At 39.3% G+C, this 21,659-nt stretch overlaps 4 protein-coding genes across 4 annotated transcripts; 3 read left to right on the top strand and 1 right to left on the bottom strand.

Moving 5' to 3' along the window:
• Window positions 1-16: 16 nt before the first annotated feature.
• On the top strand, window positions 17-5,211 carry LOC105386433 (protein disulfide-isomerase TMX3). Its single transcript, XM_038118266.2, has 8 exons — window positions 17-212; window positions 292-538; window positions 724-907; window positions 1,048-1,192; window positions 1,519-1,741; window positions 2,527-2,743; window positions 3,374-3,572; window positions 5,139-5,211. The coding sequence occupies exons 1-8, from the start codon at window positions 173-175 to the stop codon at window positions 5,159-5,161; spliced, it is 1,278 nt and encodes a 425-aa protein (XP_037974194.2). The 5' UTR covers window positions 17-172; the 3' UTR covers window positions 5,162-5,211.
• A 6,315-nt stretch (window positions 5,212-11,526) lies between these two features.
• Window positions 11,527-14,250, bottom strand: LOC105386432 (probable ATP-dependent RNA helicase DDX20). Its single transcript, XM_011556992.3, has 3 exons — window positions 13,934-14,250; window positions 13,622-13,792; window positions 11,527-13,514 (listed from the first exon to the last, which is right to left on the bottom strand). Exons 1-3 carry the CDS (start codon window positions 14,115-14,117, stop codon window positions 11,590-11,592), a joined length of 2,280 nt encoding a protein of 759 aa, XP_011555294.3. The 5' UTR covers window positions 14,118-14,250; the 3' UTR covers window positions 11,527-11,589.
• LOC105386454 lies at window positions 14,251-16,862 on the top strand. Its single transcript, XM_011557013.3, has one exon. The coding sequence runs from the start codon at window positions 14,523-14,525 to the stop codon at window positions 16,485-16,487; it is 1,965 nt and encodes a 654-aa protein (XP_011555315.2). The 5' UTR covers window positions 14,251-14,522; the 3' UTR covers window positions 16,488-16,862.
• Window positions 16,863-18,418: 1,556 nt separating this feature from the next.
• LOC105386431 (SRSF protein kinase 1) lies at window positions 18,419-21,306 on the top strand. The gene has a single exon (XM_011556991.3). It carries the CDS (start codon window positions 18,556-18,558, stop codon window positions 20,368-20,370), a length of 1,815 nt encoding a protein of 604 aa, XP_011555293.1. The 5' UTR covers window positions 18,419-18,555; the 3' UTR covers window positions 20,371-21,306.
• The last annotated feature ends 353 nt before the right edge of the window (window positions 21,307-21,659 follow it).

Genomic DNA, 21,659 nt, shown 5'->3' with positions numbered 1-21,659 from the left:
GTCACACTGACTGTCATTCGTGTCAATCTGTCAATTTGGATTGGAGGAGCTTGTCCACATTCTCGCGAATTTGTTTAGATTTATCGATTATTTTATCAAATTAATTTCTATGCGTGTTATACAATGATATTATAATAATAAACAGTGTACTTTACAAACATATATAATCAAAATGGATTTCGCCTTGATTTTTAGCCTAGTTTTGTTAGCAGGTAAGAATAGTTAGTGCACAAGTATTTGTTTCTCGTAAGTTAAGGCCTCTCATCACAAGAAACCTATTAATTCTTACAGTTTTCGGGGTGTCCTCATCAAGAGTACTAGAACTAAGCGACAAGTTTATCGACATAAGCGGCGAGGGGCAGTGGTTCGTGAAGTTCTACGCGCCGTGGTGCGCGCACTGCCGCCGCCTCGAGCCGGTGTGGGCGCACGTCGCGCAGTCCCTCTACAGCTCACCCATCAAGGTGGCCAAGGTCGACTGCACGAGGTTCCCCTCCGTAGGAACTCATTTCAAAGTCCGTGCCTACCCCACCATCCTCTTGTAAGTAGATTTGAAAATTAGATAATACAATACAATCCTCTTGATTTGCACCAAAATAGAAAACAAAATAAAAAAGGCAGCCTTACTGCTTATATTGCAATCTCTACCAGAAACCTATGGATGGTTACAATATTACCAACATAAGTCATCTTACAAAGATGTTTCTTATTTATACTTATTTTTAGTATTAAAGGATCATACCTGCATGAATACACTGGGGAGAGAACCAAAGATGACATGGTGAGCTATGCCCTCCGCATGTCACAACCGGCTGTGCAGAAACTGAGTCAGGGAGATAACCTTGGATACCTGAAGGAAGCACATTCTGTGTTCTTTGGGTACATTGGCAAGCAACATGGAGCTTTATGGGTATGTGTTTTAGACTCCTCATTGGCTAGGTAGTTCATATCATTTCTGAACTGGCTTTTGATGGTAATCTTTGCAAACTATTGAATAGTTAAAATTGAGGAGGGTTTACTCTACATTGTCTAATATTTATTTTATTTCAGGAAATGTTTTCAATTCATGCAGAGCAGTATCAACCTCACAGCTGGTTCTATTCTATGACCCATGACCTGGTGAAGGGAGAGATCACACCCCCAAATGAGACCAGTGTGTTTGTCTACAAGGATGAAGAGGCCTTCTTCTTTGAAGGTATGGAAATGATTGTGGAAATACATTACTTTTTTTCTTATGTAATCTATATGTATCATTGGGGAATCCAGCTTGGAACTATTTTAAAACATCATTTGGATGCATATTTCTAGTGTATACTGTATAGGCTTGCCAGCTCCAAGCATAGTTTCTAATCATAAATGCCTTGGTTTTCAAAATGCATTTTTACATAATTTACATTCTTGTTTGTCATTGTTTTCATTTGCTTTGTTATTTGACTTACTGACCCACTGATCTAATTTGTTGTATAAACATGCAATTTGTAAAACATTTATAAACAACATAACTTTCAATTTAAATTACAGCCACACCAGCACTGATAGAAGATAAGGACACTCTAAATGTGACACTGCACAAATGGATCAATGCGGAGAGGTTTGGAATGTTCCCTAAGATCACGAGGTCAAACATCAACCATCTGATGGACACAGAGAAGTACCTCGTCATAGCGGTAGTGGAAGAGAATAAGCTGAATGAAATTACACAGACTGAGAAGGATTTCAGAGACATGATTGAGGGAATAATTAAGTATGAAACTCTTTTTAACTTATAGTTTTTAGTTCTGATTGAAACTGATATTTGAATAAGTTTTCACAGTCTCTGTCACACCTGTTAAATAGTATCTAATATTCATTCTTCAGTATTTGTTGTAGATTCTATGAAAGCAATATTCTATTCATAGAAATCATTTTTAAATCCTTGAATATAAAATTGCCTTTGTACTTAAACAATGAGTTGAGTAGTAGCTTTACATTTTAAATTTGATTTGAATTGGATTAGAAACCTTTGAACTACATAGTATGGGAATATGGGTCATGAGTGGCTTGGATTGATTCTTGATCCAATAATGAGATTTGTTTATAAATATTTAGTAAGTATGCTAGTAGTAGACTCAATAGAAAGACAACATATTATTATAATGAGTAGACAGAAGAATGTTTTTTTCTCAAGGTAATCACCATTTATGAAATGCGTCAGTATTTATCCATGTCATGATACTCATGTTATAATTATTTTATCTCCATTCAAATACCTACACTACCTTATTAGATATAAAATCATTATTGTGGCTGATCGCAATAGGCACGCGAAACTCACATAATTATGCCTTAGCGCCAGTTTTTTGATCCCTAGTTAACTCAACCATTGGTCAAAAACGGCTACCAGTAGTTAAAAACCAACGAAATTTGTATGCAGATGTCATGCTTGACACGTGATTTGACTAATGGTTAAAGTTGACCACGGATCAAAAAACTGGGCCTTAATAGTGCCGAAAAAGCCACTTTTATAACCATCAAACCCCACACTTCCAGGGAGAAAAAGCGCGAGCTCCACAGCCGCTTCCAGTTCGGGTGGATCGGCTCCCCCGAGCTCGCCAACTCCATCGCGATGTCGGAGCTGTCGCTGCCGCACCTGCTGGTGTTCAACAGCAGCACGAGCCAGCACCACGTGCCCGACGACGACCCCGTGCTCATGACGCGCGAGGCCGTCGCCATGTTCCTCGACCAGGTGCACCGACAGATGGCGCCGGTATGTTGGCTTTTCTTGGCGTGTCGTATAAAGAAATGAATGGCTTGTGAGACAGATGACAGAATGCACGGTGGCGTGAACTACACCGACAAGAGCAAGGCTCTTTAGCGTGTTGCTGTTGAAGTCAAACAGCAGCTGCAGGAGTGAGCCTTGTTACGTGGTGAAATATACGAATGGGAGATGGGTGGATCCAAAAATGAATTGTCGGTATAGGTATACCTACTCATTCAAAAGTTAGATATATGCAACCAACTTATGAACTGTCTAAATGAGCGTCATCTATCGATGCCATCCAGTCCGCTGGACAAATGACCTTAGACAGGTTGCCGTTTGTGTTTGGGTGAGGCCAAGGACAGAGTGGTACCTTTTTGACGATGACAGCAATTTTTTTTATGTATAAATGTGATTTGTGTGGTTGATTTTATCAGTATTATATGTCAAATATTTTTTTTTATCTTTACGTCGTCGCTCCTTATGAGAGGCTTACCAACTACGTCCACCGGTGGATGATGCTGAAAGTTATCGAAAATCTTTAAACTTGAATTTCAATACGATAAATTATAGATAAGACCTCGACTAGAAACATACAATACGAACACCATACGTCTAAAAACATGTTCCTATCCCCAGACATACGGCGGCAACGGCTGGCTGACCCGCCTCTACCGCGGCTTCTTCGAGGGCCGCACGACGCTAGTCAACATGTGGCGCGGCAACCCCATCCTGACCGCGCTGGTCTTCGGCCTGCCGCTCGGCTTCCTCTCGCTCATCTGCTACTCTGTGTGCTGCGCTGATATACTGGACGCTGACGAGGAGGATGAGACTGCAGGTGAGGGAAATTAGGTGGCTTTCGACCTCCTTGCAGACTTTCTCCTTAATCATCACGACCCATCACGTCCCCACTGCTGGGGCACGGGTCTCCTTCCAATGAAGAAAGGGTTTAGGCCTTCTCCTTTATGCCTGCACAGCAGCGACAAGCACTAATCTCTAATTTTTAATTGAAAAGAATTCTGACATTTTATAAGTGATGCTACTAAAAAAGTTCTTTACCGAAAAAAGGAAAAATTGCGATCCATTTCTGGGCTATAATTTTTTCTTAATATTTTTATACAAAAAGATATTATCTAAATATTTACTTGCTCAAGTTAACTAATACAAAAATAACAAATATTTCAATATAATAGCTGTTTCCGCGAGCTTCGCTTCGCCTTAATAAGTTTTCCCGTGGGAATTCCGCGATAAAAAGTAACATATGTGTTAGTCCAGGGTGTCAGCTAACTCCATTCCAAATTTCATTAAAATCGGTTCAGCCGTTTTGACGTGAAGAAATAACAAACATACACACATACATACATACATACATACACACATACACTTACAAACTTTCGCATTTATAATAAGAAGTAGGATCACGACCAATGTATCGAATTAATTTTAATTGCTTTATTTTATTCTTTAGCATGGCATCACTTCCTACTAAATTCAGGGATAATAAACCTTTTTAATCAATTTCAAAAAAAGATTGTCTATTCGGTAAGTACATATATGTTCGGTATGTATGTAAGATTATTGGAACTGCACCATATTGACATATGACAATATATTAGGGCTAATAAACAAATATTCAAAATTTTAAAAATGTTTATGTACCTATGTATGTTTATATGCTTGTTGGTATGTATGTTTGTCCACGCATATCTCCGAAACGATTGATCCGATTGTCACTATTCTTTTTGAGGGTTCCGTCCGTACCTCAAAAGGAAAAAAAGGAACCCTTATAGGATCACACTTTGTTGTCACCACTTTTTTTCTCGGAAACGGGTAAAGATATCAAGCTGATATTTCGTATAGATGTACATAATTATGATGAAATTAAAAGGAAATTGAGATTATCTTTAATTGTATTTTTCACTTTTTGTGATATATTTAGGTAGGGTAATTATTTCTCACCGTAGGTAAATCCCCTTTTAATTTGGAGCCCGCACTTAATAAAATGGATACAGGGACTAAAAGAAATATATTATAGTCTCAGATGTCCAGACTCGTATTGAAAAAGTGCCCAGCCCAAAAAGGTTTGTGATCTCTGATTTGTCTAAAATTGATAACTGTCAGAATTCCGTAAGATTACTAATTACAGTATAGTATTATTTATTCTTTCACTCTGTATAAATATCCGCCATAGAGTAAATAATACTAGTAGGTGCCACCGCTCCGTCCGCTGGCGTCGTAGTCCAGTCGTGATTATTCACAGCGAGGACAAAATACTCCGCAAATAGCGATTCTAGCAAATTAATAGTCTCATTGTCATTGGCGTGTGATGGTGGAGCCTGTAGTAGTCAAACCATGATGGCTTAACAGTATGAGGTCACTAACATGTCTTATTTCTTTGTTTCAGAAGCCCACGAGAAGAATGACTAAATAAGTTTTCCAAGATTTATGGTGTACTTAAAATGGTTTAAATTAACAGGTTAGTATTTGTTGCATTTAAGAAGTGAATGGGTATAGGTTTAATGTATAAGCGTAAAATATTTACCTAAGTACAACAGTATTTTCAATGAAGTGAGGTAAATTGTTTTTTTATAAACGATTAGTTCAACAGATACTATAATGTTTAATGTGAGAAGTTTTACGAATCTCTTCTGCATTTTTACAATGCAGGTATGTTATGTGCCAAGCTCGAGGTATATTCTTGCATGCAGGATTACACTTTACTTGCACCCTTTTGAACTAATCTACGATCAATTAAATAAAAATCATTTAAACAAATTGTATATTATGTTGTGTCATAACAAAATTAGTCCTTATAAGATCTCATATGACCTGACACCAAAGAATTAAAATTCTACTTATGTGTGGGGGTTTTTAATTAACAAGATAGGTACATAATACATTATTAAACAACTTGACCGTTATTCGAAGTCTAATAATAATTGAGAGAGACATCTCTTTTCCTTTTCGTATTTCCTGCTAAATACCACGTGACTTCCGGCGACTTCCCTTGAATTTGACTTTTTCCCACCACCACCGGCAGTTGGCGCCATTTTGTTGGCTCCAAATATATTCGTCATTGACGTCGTTTTCCTTCGTCCGAGCTGGTCGTGTCCCACCAGGGACGCTCCAGGTTTTCTGTGTAAATACCAACCTACCTGCAAATTTTATTTTAATTTTCCATAGTGAAAAAATCATTTAGATTTCACTAAAAAGTGGCTAAAATACCGGATTTGAAGTGAGTTTAAACAGTTATAGTGTATTTTTTCCCTGGATTGTGCTCAGGTATGTTTTTACTGTATTGTTTCACCACGTTTTTACCAATTATTTATCGAAAAGTTACTGTAATTTTGCCGCATGCTACCAGTGTAACGTTGCTATCATACTTATTTCGAAGATAAACCATCATTTTAACGGTGTTACCGTTCGTGTTTTAAAATTAATTTTAGCAATTAGTTCTTGGAATTTCCCTTGTATTACAGATTAAATTAAAATTAAAATAAAATGAGTACTGAAAATGCGGATTTGCAAGATGTGCAAGATGCACAACCATCCTTGTCAACACGGAAACATTCTCGTAAAAGGAAGATTAGTGAAAGTGATTCGTCATCGTCTGAATCTAGCTCAAGCTCAAGCTGCAGTGATTCCTCTTGCTCTAAACGCTCCCGGCGTAGGAAAACTAAATCTAAACGCCGCAGACGAAATCAAGATCGTAAATTTGATAAAATGATGTTAGAAATAAAAAATCTTAAAAATCAAATAGCTTGCAATAACAATAGCAATGATGATATTATTGATGATAATATTAGTGGTCAGCTTTATTCAGACGTGCAATCATTAGATGAGGAACCAGCTCCGCAAATTTCCTTAACTATCGGTACTAGATTGAAAGAGCCGGAAATTTTAAAAACACCAGCCGTTTATTTGGATACCCTTAAAAACATCCAGCGGCTTGAGCACCCGGATTGGAGAAACGTTCGTTACGCGGATGTCCAAAAATTGTATCGTCATAGCCCGGGCTTTACCGACTTAGATGCGAACGAAGAAGTTAAGCGCTACGATTCCTCTCGCACTCTCGTAAATTTTGAAAAGGCCCTAGCATCGCTTACTTTTGCCATGATAAAACAAAGGGATCAACTTGAAAAGGAGCTCCGTTCCTTTTTGGCGTGGACAACAACAACATCAGAGCTAACTTCGGAAGAAGTTAATAAAAGGATCGAAGATATTTTCGTTACAGGTGATTTTTCAAAAACATCTAACGATATATTACAAATGGTTTGCGGCCACAGAGCTGAAATAATTCAGCAAAGACGCGAGGCTATTCTAGCTTTCGTCAAAGACCCACTTCATAAAACTTCACTGCGTAAGGTTCCGCCTTCCTGTGATAATCTCTTTGAGACTGAAAAGTTTACATCAACTCTGGAGAGAGCCGGAGGAGTACGGAAAGTATTCTGGCCTCGTGAAAAGGATCGCGTTTCTGCACCGCAGACCGATCCGACTCCTAGTACATCTGCGCAACGCAATGTACACGTGCAAAAGAGACCAAACTACAAAGGTAATATACAAGCCGCGAACACCAGGTCAACCTCAGGTAATTATAACAATAAGCCATTTCGTGGCCGCGGTGGTAAGCAACAAGCACCTGGCAGCGGCCGACAAGATCATGGCCGACCAAGGAGAAACTCTCCCTCATCCCACCGGGAGAGGAGAGGTAATAAACGACGATACTGACTCACCGAGTCACGTCACCCAACAATTTCATGCTGGACAACTACAATTTTACCATCACAGATGGGTGAACCTAGGGGCACCAGCTTACATTACAAAAATTACTTCAGGATACCGTATCCCTTTCATTTCGAAGCCTCCGCTTCAAATGCCGAACATGTCGAATCCCAAAAGTCCCATCCAGTCCAGCGACGAAATGGACCTGATAATAGAAAAAATGAAACACGAGGGAGTATTGGCCAAGGTCAATGTGAGCCCAAGTTTCCTGTCCTCGATGTTTCTGGTGCCGAAAGGAGACGGCAGTATGAGACCCATATTCAATCTAAAGGCATTAAACCGCTATGTGTACACAGCGCCATTCAGATTGATAAATGTGTACAAAATTCCCGATTTTCTACAACCGAGCGACTGGATGGCAAAAATCGATATTTCCCAGGCGTATTTCCACATACCCATATCAGAAGCCCATCGTCGGTTTCTACGCCTAATTTATCAACGGGAACTTCTACAAATGAACTGCCTACCTTTTGGACTAAGTTCTGCTCCGAAAACCTTTGCCTCCGTGAGCAATTGGATGGCCCAGATCCTTCGCCAGCGCGGCATCCGCCTGGTCGTATATTTGGACGATTATTTGCTAGCCAATCAGGATGCTCGTGTTCTAAAGGACCACATAAAAATAGCAGTAAATCTACTGGAGTACTTGGGGTGGAAAATAAACTACGCCAAATCAGTTGTACAGCCATGTCAAACAATAGAATACCTTGGAATAACATGGGACTGCAAGCACAACCAAAAGTCACTTCCTGCTCAGAAGTGTACCAAGCTATCAGCAATGATAACAAACTTATCCACAAGCAAAAGGGCCACTATCAAGGACTTGGAACGAGTGATAGGCCTGATGAACTTTGCCAGCTTCACTGTCCCACGCGGCAGGCTAAACTACCGACAGCTACAGCGATTATTGATCGCCTCGAAAAGAAGGTCTCAGGATCATATAAGAATGTTGCTGGACGAGGCTGTTCTACAGGAACTACAATGGTGGCTAATTCACCTCAAGGATCCATCTCCGGTTCACCACCCATATCCCACTCATTATGTTGTGACCGACGCCTCAGATGTAGCGTGGGGAGCGCAAATAAACAATCTGAGTGTAACAGGAACATGGTCGTCGCAGGAAAAGGGACTCCATTGCAATCGAAAGGAGTTACTTGCCATTTTAAAAACTTTAGAAGATCAATGTCAGAACCTTCGTTTCGGATCTCTGCATTTACAATGCGACAACAAAACAGCTGTATCCTACTTGAGAAACGAAGGCGGTACCAAGTCGCAGGGTCTACTGGAAATAACGTACAAGATATTCATGTTATTGGACAGTCATCAGATAACATTGACTGTTTACCACATTCCCGGGGCTTACAATGTAGAGGCAGATCACCTATCTCGATTTCGCAAGATGCCAGAGTGGCATCTGCTCCCGCAAGCTACAACTCAGATTTTCGCCAAATGGGGAACCCCAGTCATCGACTTGTTTGCCTCCCGCCTGACACGAGTAGTTCCCAGATATTGTTCCCTGGACTGTCACGATCCGCTAGCGGAGTTTCACGATGCGATGACACAACAATGGAACTACGAGCTGGCGTGGGTATTCCCCCCGCCATTTTTGATGCCCAAAGTGTTACAACACCTGAACACGTGTCAAGGGATGTACCTCATTGTAGCCCCCAGATGGGAAAAAGTATTTTGGAGACCCGATCTAAAACACCGAGCCACAGCTCCACCGTGGACCATCATGAACCTGAGAAACGTTCTAGTAGACGTCTCAACCGGCCTCCCACCACAGAAAGTGACAGAAATGACGCTGGAGGTGTGGAGATGTGGGGGTGGCAGGAACATTTAGTCGGGTGGACAAAGGAGCAGAAGGATCTCTTGTTGAAAAGTTGGCGTCCTTCTACGATACGGACGTATAAGCCAGTATGGACACGATGGGTCAATTGGGCACGTGAAAACAAAATTTCTACGAATAAGCCAAGCGGGTCAGACTTATCCAGATTTTTGGCTGACTTACATCAAAAGGAAGGCTTATCCTACAGTACTATATTAACTCATAAGTCGGTAGTATCGACATTTTGTGATCCGCAAGCCATAAACCGACTTAGTGATCATCCTATGGTCAAAAGAATTTTAAAATCTATAGCCTTAGCAAAGCCTAATGTTCCGAAACCACCTGTGTGGGACATTGACAAAGTAATTAATCATTTAGCTACGTTAGATCCTAAAACTGATAACCTTTATGAAATTTCAAAGTGTACGGCCACAATGTTGTTGCTATGTTCTGGTCGACGCGTCCATGACCTGACGCTATTACGTGTTGATTCTAATCATTGCATTGATTCTCAGGACTCGATTGTTTTATGGCCAGTATTTGGTTCAAAAACCGACACAGTTGATTATCGCCAATCTGGCTGGAAGTTAAAAGTAAATACTAATAATAGATCTCTTTGTCCAGTTCATTGGGTTAGAAGGCTCATTATTATTGGACAGCAACGAAGAAGTGCTGCCGAATCTAGTCACCTATTTCTATCAATTTGTGGTAAAGCTAAACCAGCTACACGGTGTATTATTGCTAGATGGGTCAAAAATATTTTGAAGGAGTCAGGCATAGAGGCCACAGCAGGTAGTTTCCGGTCTGCAGTAGCTTCAAAAAGTTGGCTTGAGAACGCTCCAATAGAGGAAATACTTACTCGAGGCAACTGGAGATCAGAAAATACATTTAAAAGATTCTACTGTCGTCAAATCATGAATGTAAATAATGTGAATAATACTGTTTCTAATTTATTCAACGCAGTTGTACCCTAATTTAGATATTTAAAATAATTTATTTTTATGTTACCTACTGTCAATCAGTCTGACTTTATTTAAATCACCTCATTTGATGCAAGATAGATGATTTAATGATTTATGTTCAAGAATCGTTATATTATTATTACTTACGTTCAGTATATCAAGATACTTAACATTAATTTGTATTGATTATTTATGCATAATATATCTACCAAAAATAAATAAATGTCACACATTATGTGAAATGTTTTCTTGTTACTTATCCTAAAGTTAACAAATTATGGTTTTATATTTTGAGCTAAGCTATCACAAGCTTCTCATTGTTAATGTGTCCCTAAATAACATTCATATAGTCACATTGACGTCCACCACCACCAGGCGATATCAAACACGTCTCTCAATTATTATTAGACTTCGAATAACGGTCAAGTTGTTTAATGAAGACGTTTTACCTAAAAATAAAACGTATATTAAACATACTTACCTTATTCGAAGTCTAATAATTTTATTTCTGCCTGGTGGCATTCAACAAGACGCAATGACGAATATATTTGGAGCCAACAAAATGGCGCCAACTGCCGGTGGTGGTGGGAAAAAGTCAAATTCAAGGGAAGTCGCCGGAAGTCACGTGGTATTTAGCAGGAAATACGAAAAGGAAAAGAGATGTCTCTCTCAATTATTATTAGACTTCGAATAAGGTAAGTATGTTTAATATACGTTTTATTTTTAGGTAAAACGTCTTCATTATATTCAACAACTATTGTTTTTTAAACATAAACTGTATGGCAAATAAAAGATGTACAAATAGTTAATGATTGCTGATATAAATATACCAATTTAGTTAAATTTCGGTTGATCTGGCATATATAAAACTAACATTCTACGGATACACAATATTGATCATCGTCATCCATATTTTATTATGTTTATGAGGCTAGAATCATGAAGTAATTTTATTATAAATCACATTAGCCATAACTTAAAACGTAATGAACAATAATAATGTTAAGCTATACAATATCTATAATAATAGTATGTATTGCCAAATGTTTTTGTTATGTATTTTTTTATTTCTATTTCTGAACAAATTTTAACTTCCTTTTGTTGTATTTAGTTTATAGTAAGTGTCATAATCCATAATACATGGAAAATAAATGGAACTATTTGTAATAATCATGATTTTTGTTTGTACCTAAACGTGACTATGAAAAATCATAAACGAAAGCTTCGTATTTCTCGTAGGTATTTTATTTAAAAGAAATATCAATATTGCACAAAATAATACACTGTTACATATTAGATAACTCCTCAACATAAATCGCTAGTTCTATTTGCTTGGTCCTCATTTTTAATTGGTTATACCAGTTAAAATATCTAACATTATTACTCTGATTTTTATGTCTTGGATTTTCTCTGAAACATTGATAAGATTCAGTTCCATCTTGGCTTTCACTGGAAGATTGATATTTTTTGCTTGCTGAGTGGTGTTTTTTATATGTTTTAACATTTTTCTGTTTTATTCTGTTGTCTGTCTGTGTCGACGTGTTATCTAATTCGCTGTAAGTATTTAATGATTCGCTACTGGTATGAACACTGTTGCTAGTAGTGCTACTATCATCATCATCATCATTCATTACGACTGATCGGCTGGGGTAGTTATTGTTTACTTCTTTACAATAGGTATCTTTTCTTTCTTTGTGTTTATCACGTGTACTGCAAAATGAAGTGGGAAGACCTAGTCTTGTCATTTCGGAGTAATCAAATGTATCTATCAATTCAATATCATCATCTATTTTTGCAGTACAAAGTTTATTTTTGACATTATGAACAGTAGGAGATTCATTAATTGAAGTTTTCTTTAGGATACTTTTTCTCTTCTTAACTTCAATCACTTGCTCCTTTTTACAGTCAGTTTGTGAATTTAAGTTATGTATCTTATTTTCATGATGAATTATTGATGTTTTTTTTTCTGGAATCATATTTGGGCTCAATGGAACATCTACCTTATTAGGTACTTCAAGGTTATTTTTCAAATGATTAAGAAAATCGTGCAAAGGCATTTTTTTAGGTTGTAAAGTTTTAAATACACATTCTATTTTGTCTTCACAATCATTACTTTCATAAGAATTAAGCAAATCCGAAAACGATTCCACACTTGATGTCTCATTGAAAGATCTCATCAGATCTTCAAAACTTTCAATTTCTTTATTCTCATTAGAAGCTGTATTAATTTCATTCCATATGTTTTTTGTAATCTCTTTTAAATTAGTTACAACTTCATGAACTTTTTCTGTTTTAGTAAAGGTCTTCTTTTCAATACTACCATTGCATGATTTGTCTGTAGTCTCATCAAGTTGATACCTGTCATCACTCCATAGATTGCTCAGGGTTAGGGAATCCTTCATAATACTTAATATTTCTTTAAATTTAGCATCCTCTTTTCCTTCACTCAGTACTGTGATGGCTAAGCCATATGAACCAAACCTACCAGCTCTGCCTATTCTGTGTAAATAAGTTTGCCAATCATATGGTGGCTCAAAATTTATAACAAGATCAACATTTGAAGCATCAATACCTCTTGCAGCCAAATCTGTTGCAATGAGTATTCTGCACTTGTACTCTTGTAGAGTCTTCAAGGCACCCAGCCGGTCCTCCTGATCTTGATTACCGTGTAATTGTTCAGAAGGCCACTTGTCTCGTTTCAGCATTTTATGTAGCTCAGCTACCCTTGCCTGATAGTTACAAAATATAAGACACTGCTTAAAGTTGTTCTTTGTTAGTATTTCTAAAAGCTCTTTGTATCTGATTTGAGTTTGTCTAAGAACATTGCTGTTGTATTGAACATGGGTTACTTTCTGTTTTATTCCTAAGAGAATACTGGTTGTATCAGGACAAACATGATGTGCATTCTGGACATACTGGTTTATGAAAGTCTTAGTGTTTTCAGGGTATGTTGCACTGCTCATAATGACTTGTTTCTGATTGGGTAATGTTGAGAAGATGTAGTTAATGTCTGGCTGGAAGCTCTTCTCCATGAGTTTGTCAGCTTCATCCAAAACAAGGAGGCGCACGGCGGAGGTGTCAATGTGCCCGTCGTGGATGAGATGCCGCAGGCGACCAGGGCTTCCCACTACTATATGGACTTTTTTGTTTTTAAACTTAGCTTTATCTTCTTCAACAGAGAGCCCTCCCATGACCACTTCAACACATAACCCTGGAATTAGAAAAGTTATTTGTAGTTACTAAGAGATGAAACTCCCACTGATACATGAATATTATTAGCACCTTAACTTTAGTTGTTTATTTTTAGGTAAACCTTACCTTCATAATCACTTCCAATTTGTTTTAGGACATCACAAATTTGAGCTGCTATTTCTCTGGTTGGTGCTAGGATCACTGCTTGCACATTGTTTTCTAACTGCAACTTTTCTAGTGCTATTACAGAGAAGACTGCAGTTTTGCCTGTTCCGGACTTTGCTTCCAAAAGGAGATCTGTCACAGAAAGTAAGTAGTTAGTGAGAGGACAGCTCCTATTCTAGGCATAATGGTTATTTACAGTCATAATGGTCATTCACAGGTCAGAAAAATTATGCTCATAGAAACTTTTATTATCATTGTCTGACTGATACTTACCAAAGCCACATTTTCCTAAAGGTATCCCATGTAGTTGTATGGGCGACGGACGATAGAAACCTGCATTAGTAAGGCCCCGCAACGTCGGTTCCGACAATAACATAGTATTGAATGTAACATCCTGTGTGATTTTGATGTCTTGAGTTCTTATCTTAAGATTGCTAGTATCATGAGCTAAGACCATTTTAATAGGATTAATCTTTGTATTACTAAATAACTGTTTTATATTGATGATACACTAATCTAACTATGAATACCATTAATTATTGAACAAGTTTTTAGGTTTAGGTTATGTTATTGACATTTCTCCCGGCTAGCAAGCTGTCAAAGTGTCATAAGTTCACAGATTACGATTTTCAAGTGGGTGCGGCAGATGAAGAAATATCGGACATGTCCGAGAACATTGAGTGAAAGATGACCTACAAAAATAAGGGTGGTCCGTGGTTCTATTCTAGTCTTATCTAGATTATTTACATAAATGATAATGTTTTGACCTTTAAAAGTTTAAAGCTTTTGAATTATTAATTTGATAGTGGATTGCTGTATTTAAAAAGGAAATCTTAAAACATACTAACTACTGGTATCCAAAATGCCTCCAAAGGCACCCGAAGGGAAGCGGAGTATATTGATAGTTCCTTCTGTCGCTTCTAACAAGGCATCTGCGACCGCTCCCTTGCCTTTAGAAGGGGGGGAGGAGACGGAGATCGCCGCGACGGTGTCCATGCCCGAGGACACGGGTTGGGGCTGGCTGGTGGTCGCCTGCGCCTTCGTGAGCATCGGCATACTTGATGGTATTGCGTTCACATTTGGCGCCATGATATCCGACATTACACAAGATATGAAGTCCTCCGAGTCTCCCATTGCTCTCGTGAATTCAGTGGCAGTCGGCATCTACCTTATGTGTGGCCCCGTCGTCTCCGCCTTCATAAACCGGTTTGGCTTTCGAGCATGCTGCATGACTGGATCCGTCATCAGTTCTGTTTCATTATTCATCTCGTATTTTGCTCCAAATTACGGAACACTACTACTATTCTACGGCATATGTGCTGGTTTTGGGTATTCACTGATCAATATGGCATGTGGACTGGTGGTGGGATTTCATTTTGAAAGATTACGTGCTTTAGCCCTCGCCATCGCTGCTTCTGGATCACCTGTTGGAGTAATGTCTATGTTTCCACTTAATTCCTATCTAGTAAATTTAGGTGGGTGGCGTCCTACTACTTTATTACATGCAGGAATGGTTGGGATCATATTCTTCCTAGGTATGTCATTCCGACCTCTCCTCACTCTAACAGTAACTTTGACTACCGACGACGAGCCCACGCGTACGACTGCTTACCTGCCAAGTCTGGCCAATATCGGCACTCAACAGAAAAGTAAAGTGGATGCTACACAAATGGCACCATCGAAAGCAGAAAAAATGTTCAATGCTGTGAGTAACACCAACTTCCCGACGGCAGCGTCAGTAGTGTCGGCGGGGCAGGCGGCGGGCGCCGCGGCCCCGGCTCAGGTCGGGACCTCGACACAAGGCGTATCTAAGTTAACCATATCGGCCAACCAGCCTCAAGGTGGCTTGTCTCGTCGGCAGATAAAACAGGTACAATCTATAGCCTCAAGAACAAACCAACAAGATTCTAAGCAAGTTATAGAAGTGGCGGTGTCCGAAGCAGCTCCACCTAAGAAACGTAGCTTTTGGGAGCGGCTGTGTCCTTGGCAGGCCCACGTGCCGGAGTCTCGGCCTATGTACCGTGACGATGCCTTCTACGACGGTGACGTCAAGCGTCTCCCGGAGTATCAGAAGAGCATGGTGGACCCGAGCGGGGAGACGAAGACAGGCCTGGAGTACCAGCTGGCGGTGTCGCGCGCGGCGGCCGCGGCTGATCTGCAGGACCGGCGCGGGGTGCTCACCACAGCCGCGCGCCGCGTGCTCGCCACCATGCTCGACCCCCTCCTGCTCAAGCGAACCTCCTTTCAACTACAGTGCGCTAGTGGATTCCTCACATATTTGGGATTTCTAGTACCCTACGTGTTCATTCAGGAACGTAATAAATCAGCGGGAATAAGCTCTAGCCATTGCGCCGTATTTGTAAGTGTAATCGGTTTATCGAATGCTACCGGTAGATTAATCCTGGGAATTATTGCTTCCAAGGTAGACCCTTTGAAAGTATATTCTAGTACACTTTTTGTAGCAGGAGTAGCGACGATTCTGTCTAGTATATCCTATAATGTATATTTTCAATATGGTTACTGTGCAATATACGGATTATGTTGCGCAGGAGTTACGTGTTTACGCGCTGTGGTGATAGTATCGTTGTATGGTCTGGACAAGCTCACTAACGCTACTGGAATGGTATTACTGTTTCAAGGATTTGGCAGCATGATTAGCACTCCTTTAGCCGGAGCTATAAAGAAAACGGCGGGATATTCAACTGCTTTTACACTTGCTGGTGTTTTTATAACTAGTGCATCTGTCCTCTTGGTGGGCGTTACATACTTTGCTAAAAGGGAAAAGGATAGGGAAAATCAGGGTGTTCGAACTACTAAAATTAAGTAACTAATATTGAATTAAATATTAATTGTAAATAAGTTAATAGTTTTTAAATTTACCGAATAGCCACCTCAATACACATTCGATTTCTGGATGGGGTGACGCGATGCGATGCGACTGCTACGGTACGGACTAGGCGATTCACACACTTGACCGCGAACCGCCGCGGAGGAGGGCGGATTATCATTGTATGCAAAAATTACAGTTTAATAGAAAAATAGCTTACCAGCAGCACACACTGCCGTCGCGTCGCTTCACCGCGCGGTTTACTATGTTAATACGCAATCCGTGCGGTAAGGAGGCGGTGCGTGTGTGAATCACAGAGAGTACATTAGTGTGAATCGCCTTAATGAAAGTTTGTGTTTGTACCTAAAGGGATAGTACAATTAGTCCAGTCAATAAATGACTCAAAATTAGGTGTACAGTGCGTGAGCAGGTAACTAAGCGATTCCTTCAGAAACTTGTTCAGGGGGCTTGGATTGTTAACATACCAAAAGTCCTGACTCCTAGGTGATGAGCGGGGGGGAGGAGGGGGGATAAAGGTACGAATTTTTGGTTTTTAGCTTATATCTCGAAAACGGTGCATCGGAGAGAAATATTTTCAACGAATGAAATAAAGGTCTTAAAATTATCTAAAACTTTTATATCATATGTTTTTTTGTAATTCCTAACTGTTTTCGAGCTATTACCCTCGGAAAAAGTTGAAATTTACAAGAAAAATGTATTCATGTCAAAACATTCATAAACATTGCATCATATTGTCTAAACCTATTGATAAATGAAAAAAATTAAAAGAAAAGAAGTTGTAGATTTTTAAATTCCCTTTTAGAATATATATACATATGCTGGTTAATGTCCAACCCACCTAAAGGTACAGCTATTTTACTCACACTTAACCTTACTGATTCGGTGAGCTATGTCATTGACTTTACCAAAATGCTAGTTTAAAATAGCTCTAACTTTAGGCGGGTTGGACATTGACCAGCATATGTAATATATTCAAAAAGGGAATAAAAAAATCTACAACTGCTTTCCTCTTCATTTTTTTCGTTTATGAATTGGTTAAGACAATATGATGCAATGTTTATGATTTTTTTGACATGAATACTTTTTCTTGTAAATTTCTATTTTTTCCGAGGGTAATAGCTCGAAAACGGTTAGTAATTAGAAAAAAACATATGATATAAAAGTTTTAGATAATTTTAAGACCTCCATTTTAGTAGTTTATAATATTTGTCTCCGATGCACCGTTTTTGAGATATAAGCAAAAAACCAAAAATTCGTATCTTTATCCCCCCTCCTCCCCCCCCGCTCATCACCTAGGAGTCAGGACTTTTGGTATGTTAACAACCTAAGCCCTCTGAACAAGTTTCTGAAGGAATCGCTGAGTTACCTGCTCACGCACTCTACACCTCATTCCTTGACTGGACTAAATACATTAATACATTTTTATAGTATCTTCGACTTTTTTTATTTATTTCGGTACCATTTAGGTACTATATTTACTTCACTACTGTTAATATCTCCGAAGGAGTTAGTATGACTAGTGTATGTTGGGCGCTGAATAATATTGGGCTGGATTTCAATCGGGCTAATCGTTGAACTGACAACTCAACAGCCCTATTTTCGATTATAACGAGCTGTAATGTAATACGGACAAGGTGGTAAACATTTTGGGACAGGCATATAATATATGATATTTTATATATCAGCAGTGGACGTCCTGTGGCTGAGATATGGTGCTGCTCGTCAAGTTCTTTTTTTGCTGTTGAATCCATGGAAGTAATAAGTACCAGTACTTATTACTTAAGTACCAGTAAGTGTACCAGTACTTATTACTTCCATGGTTGAACCATAAAATAATAATGAAATAAATATTCACGTAACTAATGGGCCACAGAATACTTTTTACTTTTCTAAGCTGGCAACTCAGATTCGTCGTGTTCGCTATTCGGTTCGGAGCGCGTTTTGTTCTGCGACCGGCCGCCATACTCAAACAAAAAGATCTATGAAATGAGAAGTTAAATTTTCTATTTATATTTATTAGTAATCGTTGGAAGTGTTAATTTGCTAAATGAGTTCTAAATCTGATGTAAATAGAAGAGTACTCGCCATTCAGGCGAAAAAAAAGAGACACAAACTCGGCAAAAAGAAAAACCGTGAGGAGGATCACGGCGGCGCTGGTGGACAAGGAAACGGGCAGCAGCGCCACCAGAACCAGACCCGCCTGGAACCGACACACAGCTCTTCCAATGAGACCATCGAGGAGGATGAGGACGAGCAGTACGCGAGCGACGACGAGGAGCAGGAGGACAGCGCGGACTACTGCAAGGGAGGCTACCACCCCGTCAAGATCGGCGACCTGTTCCAGAACCGCTACCACGTCACGAGGAAGCTGGGCTGGGGGCACTTCTCCACCGTGTGGCTGTGCTGGGACCTCGTCGACAAGCGGTTCGTAGCACTTAAAGTGGTTAAGTCCGCCCCACATTTCACTGAAACTGCACTGGACGAAATAAAAATTCTAAAAGCTGTCCGCGACAGCGACCCCAACGATCCTAAGAGGAACAAGACGGTCCAGTTGCTAAACGATTTCAAAATTACTGGTGTGAACGGTACACATGTCTGCATGGTGTTTGAGGTGCTCGGACACCACCTACTGAAACTCATACTGAAATCCAACTACCGAGGAATCCCTCGTGAGAATGTTAAAACCATCATTCATCAAGTGTTAGAGGGTTTAGATTACTTGCATACTAAATGTAAGATAATTCATACTGACATAAAGCCTGAAAATGTACTGGTGTGTGTGGACGAGTCTTACATACGCAAGTTGGCAGCCGAAGCCACTGAACTACATTCCTTGGGTTTGAGATTGCCTCATTCTTTGATTAGTACAGCTCCGAAAGAATTTCAAGAGCAAGTTGTTAATGCTAAAATGAGTAGAAACAAAAAGAAAAAGTTAAAGAAAAAAGCTAAACGTCAATCTATGCTGCTCAAGAAACAAATGGAACAAATTGAAGAAATAGAGGAACAGAAGAAAGTAGATCACAGCGAGTCTGCCCCAATGTCCCAGGACAACGATGACTCTCCACAGACACCTGAAGAAGCCAGTGTTATTGATAACACTCGCTCTGAAAATGATTCAAATGTCAATGGATGTTCAGAACAAGCTGATGAGGAATCATTTGACACTGACGCTGACGCAGTGCAGGTCCGTCACAAGCAACAAGGCTGTGGGGATGATGCAGGAACTCCCATGTCTGAAGGTGAGACTGACACTCCGCCATCATTCACTTCCCAATCCAAGCGCAAATCTATTGACAAGTTACCTGATCCTGCCTTTGAAATTTGTGAACTTGAAGTGAAGATTGCTGATCTGGGAAATGCTTGCTGGGTTCACAGACACTTCACAGAAGACATTCAGACCAGGCAGTACAGGTCTCTGGAGGTGCTGCTCAGTGCTGGCTATGGAACATCTGCTGATATATGGAGTACAGCATGCATGGCTTTTGAATTAGCCACGGGAGACTACCTTTTTGAACCACACTCTGGTGATGGATACAGCCGGGATGAAGACCACCTAGCCCACATCATAGAATTGCTGGGTGACATCCCCAAACGCATTGCTGCTTCTGGGAAATACTCTAAAGTATTCTTCAATAAAAAGGGCGAATTGAGGAACATTACTGGCTTAAAACCCTGGGGCCTGGTATCTGTTCTAACTGAAAAGTATGAATGGAATCAGAAAGATGCTGAAGAGTTTGCAGACTTCCTGAAACCCATGTTGGATTTTGATCCTAATCGCCGAGCCACTGCATATGAGTGCCTCCAGCACCCGTGGCTGAAGCCAGCCGCCCAGCCTGCTGAAGAGAAGAAACCTGAGGAGTAGACTCATGCTCTCTTAAACCCAGTTATTACACCTATTACATATAATTCATGAAATCAGTAGTGTCAACATTCAAAGTATTTCAGTGTTTATATTATGATCAAAGTTTATTTATGGATTTGTTTGTTTGTGAATGAATAATTTAATTTTATCCAGATTGTCCAACTGTCAGCTATTAGTCCTAAAATAGATAAAAAAATATCAAATGTGTTCTTAAATTTAATAATGCTGATAAATAAGTAACCAGATGCACAAATATCAGGCATGCAATATTATTCCAGAACCTAACACTAACAAGTGTATTGATTGTTTGTGCATTAGGTTCCTGCCTGTGTCCTTATTTACAACAGCAAATGTATATAATACAGCTACTATTTGTAAGTAGGAACACAGTTGTTTATGAAGCATTTTTATTGATTGATAGATACTTATCTGAAATTCCCTGAACCTGTACAGATATAGATTTAGGAAAAATTGTGATGTATGACATGTAGACAATATAGATTTTGTCACATTAATCTTTTAGGAATTTATTAGTTGACTTAGAACTGCACTTATACCACCTAGATACAAAGAGAAAAACCATGTAAACATTCATGCATGCATCTGTCGTGCGTTGCAGGTAGCATTGATAGCATATAGTTAAGTTTGTGTTATATCACTACCTATCACAATAAAAAAATCTCATAGTGTAAACTTTAGGGAATAAGACAGTATTTGTAAAGTCACACCTCCGAGACTGCCTTTTATAATTATACTTTGTCATCTAAATTTAACAGAGCTGGCGGATAAGTCTCATACATTATTGGAGTCGCTGTAAGATTTTAAACCAGCTAATAGGTGTATCATGAATCCCGATTTACACGACCGTAATTTGTATTAATTATTATACCTGCAAATTTACATGAATAAAAAATCGGAACGAGCTTGTTAAAAGAACGGGTTTTTATTTATTTACTCCATAAAACCCTATCACTTATTGTAAAATGATTAGGTACGTTTTAGGTGGATACACGAGTAGATTTTCAGTGCTATAGTAGGTTCCGTCCCACACCCTAAAGTGATTGTGGCAATCTCGAATGGATCTCATCATAGCGTTATTCTCATTGTATTGCTATTTGTTATACTTACAGAATGTGAGATACATGTAGGTACTTATGTATTGTAGGTGTGGATACTGCGGCACGACGACGCGGCAGGTCACGGTAGGCTTCACACATTGAAATGTAACTAAATATGTGTAGGCAGTTCACGTTATACCATTATGCCTTACAGTGTCGGATGGGTATAAA

This window comes from Plutella xylostella, chromosome 29 (assembly GCF_932276165.1).
Source record: "Plutella xylostella chromosome 29, ilPluXylo3.1, whole genome shotgun sequence".
In the NCBI taxonomy this organism is placed as follows: Eukaryota; Metazoa; Arthropoda; class Insecta; order Lepidoptera; family Plutellidae; genus Plutella; species Plutella xylostella.
This window is presented reverse-complemented; position numbering and strand designations above follow the sequence as displayed.

What these genes read in the sequence shown, in the direction of transcription:
- LOC105386433 (XM_038118266.2), top strand. Translation starts at nt 173, where the DNA reads ATGGATTTCGCCTTGATTTTTAGCCTAGTTTTGTTAGCAG. An exon ending in AGCAACATGGAGCTTTATGG is followed by an intron (nt 908 to 1,047) that starts GTATGTGTTTTA and finishes ATTTTATTTCAG; the next exon opens with GAAATGTTTTCAATTCATGC. An exon ending in AGAGGCCTTCTTCTTTGAAG is followed by an intron (nt 1,193 to 1,518) that starts GTATGGAAATGA and finishes TTTAAATTACAG; the next exon opens with CCACACCAGCACTGATAGAA.
- LOC105386432 (XM_011556992.3), bottom strand. Translation starts at nt 14,117, where the DNA reads ATGGTCTTAGCTCATGATACTAGCAATCTTAAGATAAGAACTCAAGAC. An exon ending in TTTAGGAAAATGTGGCTTTG is followed by an intron (nt 13,793 to 13,933) that starts GTAAGTATCAGT and finishes TTTCTGTGACAG; the next exon opens with ATCTCCTTTTGGAAGCAAAG. An exon ending in AATTGGAAGTGATTATGAAG is followed by an intron (nt 13,515 to 13,621) that starts GTAAGGTTTACC and finishes TTCTAATTCCAG; the next exon opens with GGTTATGTGTTGAAGTGGTC.
- LOC105386454 (XM_011557013.3), top strand. Translation starts at nt 14,523, where the DNA reads ATGCCTCCAAAGGCACCCGAAGGGAAGCGGAGTATATTGATAGTTCCT.
- LOC105386431 (XM_011556991.3), top strand. Translation starts at nt 18,556, where the DNA reads ATGAGTTCTAAATCTGATGTAAATAGAAGAGTACTCGCCATTCAGGCG.